The 14,453-nt window shown below is 55.3% G+C and overlaps 1 protein-coding gene across 1 annotated transcript; it reads right to left on the bottom strand.

The window, feature by feature from the left end:
* Positions 1-8,937: 8,937 nt before the first annotated feature.
* On the bottom strand, positions 8,938-10,456 carry BGBP (Beta-1,3-glucan-binding protein; the record flags this gene model as incomplete). The annotated part of the gene is made up of 2 exons (XM_037326840.1): positions 8,938-9,874; positions 9,927-10,456. 2 exons carry the CDS (start codon positions 10,454-10,456, stop codon positions 8,938-8,940), a joined length of 1,467 nt encoding a protein of 488 aa, XP_037174482.1.
* Between the last annotated feature and the right edge of the window lie 3,997 nt (positions 10,457-14,453).

The raw sequence follows: 14,453 nt of genomic DNA, 5'->3' as shown, positions 1-14,453 counted from the left end.
GTTGATGAGGTTGGGGCGAACTGACGAGGTGTTCGAGTTCAAGTGAAGTCGAAGTCAGACTGGGTTACTGGGATAGCGAGTGTACGGGCTTCCAAGTGGAGCCGAGCAAGTAGAGTAGCGATTGTAAGTTGGAGGTTCAGGCTACCATTGACGAAGGCGGCGATTGTCGAATCTCGTTGATGTCGAGTCGAGGAATGTGGACCGTTTGGCAAGCGACAAGCCGGTGAGGAGGCACTTCTTGAAGAGTGCGAACCTCTGGTCTCTATGGAAGGCGCCTTGAGGGTTAGTCTGGAAGACGATCTCGAGGGAGAGAGAAAGGGAAGAGAGCCAAGTCAATGGACGAGGACGAGGGAGGAGATGTGAAGGTTAATGAGGGGACGAAGGCGCAGGAGTACGGGCAAGGAAGAGTGAGAGGGCCAATCGGGCAAGGCGTGGACGAGCCTCGCCAGAGAGATCAGGGATAGCAGGGCGGATGGCGCAGTCAGCCCGTCTCTCAGGCAGAGCGGCCGGTGGATAAGAGGAAAAGGCGATGGCGGTTGTGGTAAGGTGAGGTAGTGAGTGCAAGTGCAGTCAGTGTTGGGTGAGTGGGGGAGGTGATTAGGGAAAATCCTCCTTCGGCCAGGGGCCGGGTCTAGAGCTGCTTGGAGCTGGCTGAAGCTAAGAGCTGCTGGACCTTGGAGCCATCCACTACCTTAGGCACGCCAGAGCAAGGGCCACAGGCGAGCAAGGATATCTTTAGGAGGGCACTAAGGTACCCGACCTGAGGCAAGGTAGGACGGGGAGGGGATATTGGGGCTTTGGGCGTGGTTCACGGAAGAGATGGGTGTGAGTGGGAGGGAGAGGACAGGCAGCATGCTGAGCTGGCTGCAGATGCAACCATGGCATGGCATGGGAGACTTCCCGTGAGAGCGGACAGGTGTGGTGGCGGGTACTGTACCTTTTTGCGAGGCCGGGCGAGGCGAGGTGAGGATAAACGAAGCGAGCCGGGATGATGATGACGATGGGGAGTGAGATTTCACTCTGTTCGATTCGAATATGCCGGGGCGCTGCCCTGCCTGGGGAGTTTTGGTGGTTGACAGACGGGACGAAATCGACGATCTTCGGGATGGTTTGGTTGCCACGCCGTGGTGGACTGGTTGACTGGACTGACTGACTGGGTTTCTGCCGGGATTGTGCAAACGAAAGAACACAAGGGGGCGTGTGGAGGATGGCTCCGATAGAGAGTGAGAGCACCTCAGGGAGGGATTGGAGGGGGCAGAGAAAAGAAAGACGCTGTCTAGAAAAGCAGGATGATGTGAGTCCCTCTCGTCGGGTTCCGTGGTGGAAATGAGCGAGGGTGCCAGGTGTGTTTAATGCGATGAGCTGCAGTGCAGAGGGGACAGCCAGCAGCCAACAGTGGAGATTGAGAGCGTAGCTTGAAGAGGGCTAGCTTGCGGAAAACAACAAGGCAAAATAAAGAGTGAAAGAAAACATGAGAAAAATAAAACGCAGATGCGCCGGATGGCCATGATGCCCGGATACGGTAAGTCCACCTACACTTGGTACCTAAGGTAGGTACACAGGCAGGACAAGGGTCGAGGTCGAGGTCTTGGGAGGAGGGAGGAGGGAGGGGCGTGGTTGTCGAACATCGCATCGTGGCTGCCAAGGGACAAGGGTCAACTCTGAGTGCTGAACGGGAAGGTGCAAGGAACAATGAACAGGGGTCATCGACACTCAGTCAAGTGGGTGTGTGGGGCGTTCGAGGGAAACGAATGAGAAGGAGCAGGGGTCAGGGGGTGTGAAGGTTCACATGTGGTGCTTGCTGGCCCCGCTTACCTTGCCTTAGCGACCTTAGCGCCGACACTGGCCCGTGCATCACTGTCTGATGGAGCCAGAAGTGGAGCTCGGATGAGCTAGGCAGGCCCGGAGGCAGTCGCGCCCGGCTGGTGGCCGTCGGCTTGTTCGTCGTCGTCGTCGTCGTCGTCAAGCTTCCAGGTCGTCCAAGAGCACCTCACCACCTCACCTCGTCCTGTGCGCGGTTACCAGGGTGGCGCTCTGCCATTTTTACCCGTGGCCCAGCTAGGCTGTCTAGCCTCGCCATGCAGCTTTTGAGCATTTCGCCGCCAAGAGGCCGTTTCTTTCAACATTCCCTGCTGCCGATGAGGTTCTACGCGGCGGCATCTCCAACACACCGTACCTCGTCCTCGCTAGAATCGCCAAAGAACCATACCCACGGTTCGGGTCCGCGATGCCGCTCACTCGGGACTTGGGGATCGACGTGGCCGACCCCTACTGTCAGACCCAAACAACAATCCGTGCAACCCATCGCCATCGGCCCATCTCCCGATGCCGTGACGATATTCCCGCCGTTACCTAGGAGCCCTGCGAACCCTGCTCCGTACTTCCTGCTGCCGTGCAGCATATTCTCCGATTTACTGGGTCGACCTCGTCCACCGGATATCCCGTGCAGCACTACACCTGAGAAGCATGTTTGCACCGCTGCCCTCCAAGACGAAACACTTCATGGCCATTGGCACTAGTCAACGCCTTTGATTCAGCCAAGCCACCCTTCCGAACCTCATGCCATATCAGCCAGATTGCGCAAGCACTCTCTTTTTCTCGCCCAACCCGCTACGGATATAGGCTGCGGCCCTTGATAACCACGCAGAGAATGGTGCCCGCCACCCCTGACACATGGCTCCCGCCCCGTCAGCGCCTGCCCGGCTGCCCATCTCGAGTCAGACATACCGAGATATCAATAGGACCAACTACGGCATGTCGGCCGGCCTCGCTCGCGGTTGCCACTACCGGCTTCCCACGCTGCTGGGCTGCGCCCTAATACATCTCGTCTCGCGGCTGTTGAACCCAATTATCAGCCTCGCCACATCATTTCGAGTCGGAAATGTACACCTCGCTGCAGTTGGAACTGAGACCTCTGGGGGGACAACCGTCGAGGGGTTCGATGCTCATCAGACTTGGGGATTTCAGCCTTGGAGGTGACACCGTCTTTGTCACACATCAACTCTGATTTTTTCGGTCTCTACCCCTTGTACCAAAACCACTCGAAAAACGTTATCTTGGCCAGGGCCATGAACGCATCCAGTCTGGTCTCAAGATGCCCTGGCTTGGAGCTGAGTCGAGGGTAACGGTCGAAAAAAAGTATGCTCGAATCCACGTACTCCCATCTCTCCAAGCTACTGGCTTGGCAGTCTCCCCAATATTCAGGATGAGAAACGCCAAAGGTTGCACGACGCCTATTCAGCTTTCCCGAGTCCGCATATTGACACCTCTGGCTGGCTGGCCGAAAAGAACCACCCGCGCTATCAAACCACTAGGACACCCAATAGTTGCCGTATCAAGATGGGCCCTGTTGAGAAGCTACGCTCTTCGAGGCTCTTCCACATGGGGCCAGGCTCTAAGCATCGGACGGGCCACGAAGCTGCGGCTGCGGCTGCGGCTGGCTTTGCATTGTCTACAAAAGATTCTTATCGTGCCTCGTCATATGCAAACTTGCAACTGCCTGATCGGCTCGTCGATTCCGGCGAACATCAGCGGCAATGCCAGAGAGATCAATTTGGACAAAGAATTTGCATCGGGCTGCCGGTTGCGGGGATGCTCTGCGGCCGACAAAGAAAGTCGCTGACAACATTCATGAGACGATGACGTTTCGACAAAGCACCAGAATCTGGAGGAGAGACACTGATTATCGCGAATGTCGGGAAGCCAACGGCATCTTCAACGTACGACGGCATGGAAATGCGGTCGGTCTACTCTGCAGAGGGATAAATTGGATGACTACTCACAGGGGTTCACTTAGTGAGTAGGCACCGCAATCTGAGAATCTCTGTGGTCCTTAAAGCAGCGGCGTGGCCCCGATGAGTGGCGCGAACAGGGGTTCGTCCATGCTCTCTACCTGCATATACTATCAGATGAGCAACGGGTGGCCGGCTAATTAGCCACAGGTACAAGGTCCTTTTTTGGTGTGGCAGCAAAATAAGAAATATTATCAAAAAAAAATACACCATGCTAACAAAAATATTAGAGCAGAGCTTCTGGAACGCCCAGGTGCAAGTAGAGCCCGTGGGCCCTGACAAGGACGGCGCAAAGCCATGGTACCGCCGCTAAGGAGGGATGAGACGGCGGCGCCAGACCTGACTCCTGGGACGCTAAGGCTAGGAAAGTCTCAACATGCTTTGTCCGATGTCTCCCTCTGCGACGATGTAAGTCAACAGTGGACAGTACAGCCAACAGAGTATCTGCTTGCTCCGTATTCAGGTTGGCCATGGCCGTGTTGGCTCGCTGCGAAGTTCGGATGGACTTGAACGCTCATGCAAGCTTCAACGCAGAGTTCAACCCGCTTACTTTGGCATGCTCTCTTTATCTCATCACTCTCCGTATCACCGCGACGGATTTGGTCCGTGATGAGATCGCCTGCATTGCTGGCAAATTCAACATGGGTACCTGTGCTAGCCTTCTGCGAGCAGTTCTCGATGGCACGAAACTGGCCTCACGACAGAGCACGTGAGCACTCACGGCTGAAGAACCAAACATTCACGATGAGCTGGTCAAAGCGAAGGATATCCAATTGTGGCAACGCCGCAGAAGTACCATGCCAGATCAGGGCAATGAGGAACGTTCGGTCGTCCACTTGAGGTTGCAGGTGGCGATGCCGCTCAACGAACTTGTTTCACGCAAACTATGCTTGATATCGACAAATTGCATCATGACGGCGGGCCAGCAGGCTACTTGACTATGTGCGAGATTACGGCTGACAGCGGCGAGACGACATGCACTGAGGCCAGATTCAGGCCCATTATTTCCCCATTGTGATGGCTAAATCTTCCGGCCGTGTTGGCGAGCGGGACGAAATATGCCCACCTTCAGCGCAGGGCAAACGGACAGGATATTGGAAATAATGCATACGAAAAGAAAACCCATGTACAAAGTACCTCCCACCGGCGCCGGGGGTGGCTGTGTTTATTTTTGGGGGCGTGCAAGGCGCCATTTTTTCGTATTCATCAGTGGAGTTGCAGCGCGCAAGAGGATGCAGCAACAAACCCGCCAATCCGTGCTCTCCAATGCCACACACGCTCACCACCACACCGGAATCGCCAAACGGCATCGACCAACCAGCCATTCCTTCGCCGTTGGAATCTCAACGGGAAGGAGCGAGGAAGCAAGATTTTGGTTGGTAGCGACTGTCGTGATGGTGGTGCTCAGATGGGACGTTCCGCGTTGTAACGGCCATGAGGCTCCGACTCGATAAGACGACACGCACACAGAAACAAGCACGCATAGTTGACACCACAGATGTCAGCTGTCTTATCAAGAGACGTTCTCACATTTGGCTACTAATGCTCAAGCCGAATTCAAGAATTACCACGGAAGCTTTTTTGCAGAGGCAGGGGTTAGGAACACAATGCCCATTATCACCAACAGGGCCCCTGGTCTGTCCTGGCATTTAAGCTTATCACGGGCCACTGCTCCAAATATTGCTGACAGCAGATGTCGCTCACCGACATCTCACCTATCGAGGTCCTCTTCGATAACATGCTTACGACTGCAGGTTCTTGGCCAATTAATTCACTAGACTCGGGGGAAGGACGAACCGTTCTCTGTAAAAGAAGGGATCAAGCTTTTCTGGCACTGTCAGATTCTCCTGGCCTGGCCTTGACCATACGCCTCGCACCGCCTGCCAATCAGAGCCTTAGTTGCAGACATCGTGGCGTTCATTTACAATTTCCACATATCGCTCTGAAAAGGGGTAGCAGATGCTAGCACGTCTTCTAAATCAGGGCTTCCCCCGCGGCTACTCTCTTCATTGCCGCCCGCCGGGCCCTTGCTACTTGCTGCCACTGCAAAAAAGGGGCCAGGAGATGACGAGGCGGCTAGACGAGTGGTGGTTGCCGCCAACGAGACCAAGCTAGACTCAGAGTTCGCCAACAACCACGATAATGGGTTCTCTTCATCGCAGGATGATCATGGACGGCTTGCCTGTGGCGTCCGCTTCATCTCGGGAGCCCGCTGTATTGGGTCGGCCAGTCTAGAGCCAAGGGGATGGGTACGTGACTCTCATCAGTGGCATCCGTCGCGTAGATATTTTCGCATCAAGCCCCTGTTTGATGAGGTCGTCCCGATGTCAGCCTTATCGAATTGAGCCAGCTCATCACTTGTAACCAGAACCGTCACCGCACCACGCGTCGCGCTGTGTTGAGGTTGCCTAGACCGCGGGCTCAATGACCACCGAATCGCCCCGACTCGCCTTAGCTGTCTACCGCCGACCGGTAGCAATTCAGTCGCCGACCCGCAAAGTGTGTCTTATCAAACATTCCTCGGCGGAATACCTGCAGTTATTGCTTCACGGCGCCGGGGGCCTTGCTGCCTGTCCGGCCGGCCCGCTCTACTCACCGACATGGGGGAAGGAAGATTCACCGGCGGATCACCCGGAGGGCCCAATCAGCCTCCACCTCCGTGCGACGTGTTCGTCGCCCCTGGTCTTCTTGCAATCAAGATGTTCAGTCACATCTGCGGAGGAGCTTTTCGCAATCTGGTCTCCATCTCTCCCCGTCAGCCCATTTTTCAAGCTGAGGTCAGGGCGCGTTTCTCCATCGTTTCTGCAAACACCCAGCAAATCAAAAGGATATTTCAGTCGGCCAGACAGCCAGCCACGAGGCATAAACATGCCGTGTTCAGGATAACAAACCAGACCAGAATGGCGAAGGAGAAACACGGGGAGTCTGTGGACCTCACCACAGCGTGATCAATGTGACGCGTTCAAACGACGGGGCGTAACATGCCTCCAAAAAAGAGTCTCTCGTCAGCGCTGCCATGCCATTCTGGTTGTTGAATGCGGCCGACGATAAGTTGCCAGCGTAGGATTCTCAATGCTCCCTGCGGCTCTGTCTTATCGGTTGGTAAGCCTCGCTGGACGGGCTTTGACCGAGTCGCAACCGCATGCTCTCAGAGCCTGGCTGCTTGTGGCTACTGTGTAGATGCGTTGCTGACAACTTGGAAGACATGCAACAAGGCCAAAGCAGCGATCCATCACGGAAAGAAACTGTCAACGCATGGGAAACTTGCCTTGAACCTGGCCAGGGTTGCACGAGGGATTCTGACAACCTGCCGACCGGCATCCTCGCCCGAAGTTCTCGATCCCTGACCCCCGGCGGGATGGCCGGTCCACCAGCTGGCAGGACCACTTTCCCATCAACAGGGGAGGGGTGTCCATCATCCACAATTCTTTCGGCCGCCGCCCGCCGCAACTCCTCCCACGCAAAAATCGTCTCCGTCGCCTGTTTGTAATTGTTCCCGCGAACTCGCTTGTTTCTTCTGGTCCGTGAGAAGGCCACAAATCCACGAGCTAAAACATTGGAGATCCTTCTCTCGCTCTCAAGTGGAATGTGGAACCGTTGCACATCTCCCATAAGCTTGAATTGTGCACCTCCGCTTTTTTGCGGATGCCGTCTCCCACGCGGCGGCGTCGCTTTTGGTTTTTGGGTGATCGGAAACACAGCGGGCACTAACACCATCGCGAGACTCCACACATCACCATCTACCTCAACCTGAAGCCAACTATGAACGACTAGTTTCCTCTAGCTCCGGAGCTGAGGAAAATAGCCCGACCCAGCGCATCATGCCCTGGAGCCCTGGAGCCCTGGCAAAAAAAAAAAAAAAAAAAAAAAAAAAAAAAAAAAAAAACACCCCGATAACGCAAATCCCGACGTGAGGGGCGGGACTGAGAGGGGTTCAGAAAGAACACCATACCCACTGATTCACTCTGCCCTCAAAAATCGCCATCTTGGTGTTCGCCGTGACCCAGAAGGGAGGGATACAGCCCCAATCACTGAAGAAAGACATTTGTTTTACTACTCACCGGGGGGTTCTGCTTTCCCAGCTTTCCCCATAGTTTCTAAACTCTATACCTGCCGCAAGACACGGTGTTGATCGTGATGAGACCAAAGAAACCCTTTTTTACAAACAATAGAAGAAGAAGCAAGTCACAAGCCCATTGTATTATGTCTGTGACACGTGAGACCCAGCCAGATCTGCCTTGCGCAATCACACCTTTTGGGGAGTCACCACGTCAAGTCAGTCATGCGCTTCTTCTGCAGGACTTTTGTCCAACTCGACGACAGTGACGATGGCTATCAACTGCCAGTGCAGGTAGAATTGCAGCCAGCAGCAGTACCACAGCATTGATATTTCCCGTATCCTCCCTTTCCCATTCGACAAGATCCGCCCGCAGAATGCTTGGCTCTGTTGTGTACTGCGTGCAAAGTCCACCGCCGCCGCCGCTGCAGGGCTGCAGGCCCAGACGACTTTTATCGAGTCCAGACCACACAAAGGTACGGATACACATCTTTGCGCCTGTTTCGCCACACAAGTGAGTGTCTGCATCTCGTTTGCCTCGGCCGGATGCTGCGATAAGCCGTGCCGTGTATGTGTGGCATGGCATGCATGAGAGAATAAAGAGCCGGGAAGAAAACATGGCTGTGACCAAGACCTCAGCGACGGCCGTATTGGATGACTGCATCGGCGATTTACCTGCCTTGAGTTGATATGCAGGGATAACATGCTGCTGCAAGGTAGTCGGGTGGTGACGCTCAAATTGACGGGACAACTTTGATTGAATCACGGGTCTCATATGAGGTAATGCGTAATAAATCTTTTTTGAAATTCATTATGGTAGTAGTATGCTGCGACTCCGTCGTGGCTCGGCGGCGCAATTAATGTAATCCAAGACAAATGTCGTCAAAATACAGGCGGCATTGTGCCACCAGCGCGCCGAGCTTCCAAGGAAACACCCAGAGATTTGGTATTCCGAAATTCAAATGCCGTCCGTTGTGAAACCCACACCGCGCGCCCCTTCATCTATCCCAAAAATAGCATGTTCACCTTGTCTATATGTTCTTGATATTGGAAAGAAAAACAATTGTGTCGTGCGGGCGAGACGCCTTTTTACAGCTCCTCGTTGCCGTCGCACTGCTGCCACATGGAGACCTTCTTGATGGTCATCTCGGGCTGCGTCCAGGTGGGGAACCACTGGTCGGTGGCCGTCCAGAAGTCCTTCTTGGCGTTGGGGCTGGTGTTGAGCCAGGGCTTGTTGGACTTGCCGTCCTCGAACCATCCGTTTGTGCCACCGACGGCGACGTTCAGGATGAGGTAGAACTTCTGATCAAAGGGCGTGTTGGCACGGCCAGTCTGACTCCAGACGTCCGTCAGGCGACTGCCGTTGGAGTTGGCCTGGGGGAAGTCACCGCGCTGCCACATGGGCTCATCGAAGTTGGTGTACATGACCTGCAGCAGACGGCTATTGACGTAGGTGAAGAGGTACTTCTGCGACCATTCGAGGCCGAAGGTGTTGAAGTTGTCGCCGTAGGTGGTGTGCAGGGCCTGGCGCTTGTTGTTGGTTCTCCACCAAGCGTCGTTGGCTTGGTCGGGACCCCAGTGCAGAGCAGAAGACATGATGTTGTCGCCACCCTGCTCGTAGGTCCAGTTGTTGCCGCGAGACTCCATGATGTCAATCTCGCCAGACGCAGGCCAGGAGCCGTAAGTGTCTTCGACGGGCATCATCCAGATGGCGGGCCAGAGCCAGTCGCCCTTGGGGAGCTTGGCAACAACCTCGACGCGGCCGTACTTGATGGTGGCACCCTTCTTGGTGTTGAGGCGGCCAGACTTGACAGGAGGGACGATGGTAGAGTTTCCAGCGGTAGTGTTGGTGGCAGCAACACAGTCGGAGAACTTGTCCGACGTGCAGGTTCCATCCTTGAGCAGATCAACGACAGTGTCCTTCTCGATCATGGTGTTGTCAGTGAGAGTGGGCTTGATGACGAGGGCACCATCCTGGAAGAAGATGTTCTCGGCGTCGGCGGTGGTCCACTCGAATTCGCCATTGCTGAGAGGTTGTTAGCCATTGAGAGCTTGAGTTGAAGATTGATGAGACATACCCGAAGCCACCAACGTTGACCTCCTTGGTCCAAACATTGCTGTCAAGATTGCCAGAGCTGAAGTCCTCAATGAGAACAGGGCAGTATTGGTGCTTGACGACACTGTGAATACCGTCCCAGATGAGGAAACCGGAGATGGCCAGACCGAGCAGGATACCGACGATGGGAATGATTGTGACCCATTTCTCCTTGGGATCGGCCTTGTCCAACCAGGGCTTCTCTACGTCCTCCTTGCGAATGCGCCTTGAGTGGAAGTAACGCTGAGAACGCTCGTCGAAGCGGGTGCCAATGGCGCTGGAGGAGCCGAAGCTTGATGCGGGACGAGAGACGGCTGGTGTGCCAAAGGGGTTTGTGCCCATGCCGGGACGTTGAGATGCTTGAGACTCGACACCATCGTTGAAGGGATTGCGGCTATTGTTGGTCTCGGGAGTGCCTGGGCGCATAGGAGTGCCGGCGGCGGTGGTCGCTTGCGAAGGCTGACCGGCGACCTGGCGGGAGAAGTATTGCTGATTGTATGAATCCTGATCCATTGTGTATGGATTGTGAGGTGGGATTGAGTCCGGGTATTCAATATGGCAGATGGTCTGCGGCAGACTCGTTTGAGCTGCGGTCCCTCGAAGCAATTAAGCGCTGGGACAGGTTGTAGCGAATGTGGTGGTTGTTGGAGAAGAGCGAGTGGCTTGACTGTCGTCGTGGATGTTGATGATTGTTCCCTCAAGTACCTGGCGAGGACTGGAGAGGAGAAGGGATAGATATTACTCGCAGCGGACGAGGTGAAAGGAGGAGAGAAAGAAAAGAGGTTCGGAAGAGGCGCGAAAGAAAGGCGAGACCGAGTAGGTAAATGGGAGCTGGAGGTGGTGGCTTCGGCCAAATGAACCTGACCTGGAAGAGAGGAAGGATTGGACGCAGCCCAGCTACCTTGGGTGAAAGGCACCTCACTCCTGGGAAGAAAGCACAAGCAGCGACAGACAGCTACAGAAGGAGCTAAGATCAGTAAGGCCAAGTGCGGGACGGCGGGACGGGTACCTCAACCTTGTACCTCCTCAGCTCCTCAGGCGCCTGCCTCGAGGTACCGCAGGCGCACTGCACTTGTCTTCAGTGGGCGATGGCTGTGACGGCGGCGCCGGCTTGGTCTGGGCTGTCCGCAAACAGCTCCCTCCCGCCATGAACATGGACACCTCTCACTACAGGCACTTCAGCGAGTGTCCCCTTTTCAGCGCATAGCAAGCGGCCCCTTGATGCTGATGGGGGCAATCTCCCACCAGACGCTGCCCTTCTAGCGCTATTAGCATCAGCAGGTGGCGCTGGATTACAGGAGCTGCCAGCTGTGAAGAGGGGTTCTTCCAGCGGTCACTGCGTGCCTTTCTGTAAGGTATCCTGCCCCAGGCCTACCTTTCTCCCCTGCTGAGTCTTGTCGTCCCTTCTTTCTCGTCCCTCGCAGACGACATGAGACGATGAACCCCCCCCCCCCCCCCTTCTTCTCACTCAACCACACGGGGGAGTGCTTGAGTTTGGGTCCGGCGATTCCTAGCTCAGCCAGACTCGCAAGCTCTTTCTTTCACCAATATTCCACATCGTCAGTTACCTTACTGCTTGAGGCGACTGACTGCCATTCGGCACCCAAGAGTCATGTTCGGCCTCTCTGTCTTTCGCCCACCCCCATCACCCCCGAATCAGCCGAGTCTGGTGCGTTCTGGCCGCGTCGTTTGTCCAATATTACCACCCAACTGGTTTTCACGATAACGCATCAAAGAGCTATCACGACTCTTGCTCTCTGTTTCGGCCCTCCCCGTGCGGCTGGCTGGCTGGCCTGTGGACATGCCTATGGGGATGACGGCCGACTTCACGACAACACATCTATCCAAACCTCACTATTGGCACTCTGCAGCAGCCGGAGCTCTCAGCCCTGGAGATAGTGTATGGAGCATCACTCTTCTCCCTCAGTCGGGCCTGCAAACCCTGCCCGTCCCGCTTCCCGTCTTCGCTTCACTGGCGGGATCCGACTTCAGTCTCCAGTCTACAGCTCCCTCTGCTCGCCCGCCCCGGTGCCCAGGAGCCTAGATCGTGACGAAGACAACACTCTGGGGCCCAGCGTACAGACAGACAACCGCTCATTGGCTCACAACACCGCTGAAAAGCAGCAAGAGATGTGCCCGGACTGCTAGCTTTGTGGCGTCCATGCATCGGCCACCTTAGCTCAACGATGCCCTTGTACCTGCATAAGACCCCTGTACGACATACCTTGCCCTTCCCTGGTCCCTGGCCCGCTGGTACACACGATAAGAGATGCTACCTCTTTGGGACTAAATCGCCAATAGCGTCCTCCAGTACGGCGCCGGGCTGTCAAAACCCGTCTTGGCCGACTCCTGCTGCAATTTCCACAATCACGTCAAGACGTGGTGATAGCGTCAATGCTCAGCTTGATCCAGATCCGGCCAGGAAACAAGGCCCACCGCGCGTCTGTTACCTCAAGTTAGCTTGGCATACGGCATCCAGAAAAAGATTCTTGCTCTGCAGTCAGACGCGATACGAGACAGAGGCAACAACGCCAGCTGCCGCACAGAGCTGAGGTCAAAGCAAAGTAAACCAACTCAGACCAGACCAAGGCAAATCCAGCATCACCGTTACCTTCAGGCGAGTGAGCCTATCTCCGCTGCTGCTCACCAATGACTAGGAACCGGTCCACCTCTTGGTATCGAGGCTCTTGCGGCAGTGATAAGCTATCTGCATCTTGTTCAATACGAGGATCTGAGAAATCGGTCAAGCACTGGTTGAACAAGACTCGAGATCATCGACGGCCGATGTGACTGCTACCCAACTGCTTGTAACATTCGTCCATCTAGGCCGCGCTTTGCCCCAGCAGCTCGGGCGACCCGCTCGAAGCTTAACCAGAAGATCAGCACCAAGGCTTCTTCGTCCCGAATATCCTCCCAAGCGACGTGGCGAACAACAGCCCGAGTACGTGATCGGCGTTGGAAGCGCCCTTCCCGGCTTTGCCGTAGTAACATCCGTGAAGTTTTCCAGTTGGGCTTCGACGCGAAGCGACGTCTTGATCTGCACCGACGCCAGGCCACGCACTCGAATCAGAAAGCTGGTCCTGAGATCGACGCCTCCGGGAGCGTCCCGGCGAAGCGGTGGGAGCCCTTCCTTTGTCCCCGTCTTTGACAGTCACCCCCACTCAGCTGGATATCTCGGCGAGAGTCCTCCATCTTTGTCTGTTTCGACATCGCCCAAGGGTTCCCAGAACGGTTGAGGTCACCGCCTGAGTTGCGGCAGTAGCTTCCGTGGGAGTTGGCACGTTGATGGCATGTATGGCGCAGTCAGCCATGGAAGCAATGCAGCTCAGCTGCAAGTGTACGTGTAGGCGCAGCTGGCAGACAGCATTGGTTGGGATGACGGGAGCCCTTCGCAACTTCCGCCAAAGGCTCTGCCACCGGCTGGAAGGTTGCCAACAATGCATGCAGCACGCATTAGCTCTGCGAGGGCAGACATGTTCTCGAGCGGTGGCTGACGGGCTGCATCGTGGCGAGCACGAACGAGCACGTTGTGGCATCAACAATGCTCCGATTTACCCGTTTAGATCGCCAGCCAGTTTGCCTCTGACCATTGACGGTCCAAGTCGTTGAGGCCAAAGTGCATTGCTCATTCTTGGCTTTCGCACCTTGTCCTCTTGATGCTTACTAGACCGACCCATCAACTCGGTTTACACGCAGAGCTCAGTTACAGCACGGGAATTGCGTGCCTGTTGCACTGCAAGAAAACTTCCCCTGTAGGGCAGCATGAAGATCATGATCATGGGATCAAGGCAAACGATGCCTTCCATTACCGAGCCGTCAAGGTGCGCCGAGACAGACGGCCGGGACTACTCCTTCGCTTGTTACCAAGTGCCGTCTTACCGATACCACATTGCCAATTCAAGCTTCCTCTTCAACGTTGCATCGTCTGTCTCGCCTGTCATCACCAACTGCAAACTCGCCTACAGCCACATCTCACGTCGTACATCATAGCGCCTCCAGTGCCATCCAGTCGGTCGTCGAGAACCAACCCCAACCCCGCTCCCGACCAACCCCTCCATCCATCGTATTCGGCCCTAGAGCCGCTTTTCCCAGCCAGTCACCGCTGCATTTTCTCCTGCCGTTTATTTTTAAACAAAGATTCCCCAACCCTCCAAACGCCTCTCTCTATCATGTCCAGCACGTCAAGCTGCTGTTGGTCGGGACTCGGGGGCGTGGTGGAACGTCGTCCAATCGAGACTTTCTTGCAGCATTCGCTGTGTGTTTCAGTTGAGGCGAGCCCTGCTTTGATACGAGCGTTGAGAAAAATGAAAGATAGGTGAACGAGAAGAGGCGGCGCGCCGTTACACGTTATCTATGCCTTTGCCATGAACGAGGGTTAGGATGCGTTGATATCTTCGTGCTGACGGTTCTGCATGCCTGCCAAGGAATTTCGTTTTCATTACCTGGGATTCTGTGATGCGGGCTTTCGGCAAAGTATCATGCTGTAAGCAGGCAGGCAGGGTTTGGCCGC

The sequence above is a fragment of the Colletotrichum aenigma genome (assembly GCF_013390185.1).
Source record: "Colletotrichum aenigma strain Cg56 chromosome Unknown KSG_Cg56_contig08, whole genome shotgun sequence".
Taxonomy (NCBI): Eukaryota; Fungi; Ascomycota; class Sordariomycetes; order Glomerellales; family Glomerellaceae; genus Colletotrichum; species Colletotrichum aenigma.
The sequence above is the reverse complement of the archived record's forward strand: the minus strand, read 5'-3'. Positions and strand labels throughout refer to the sequence as shown.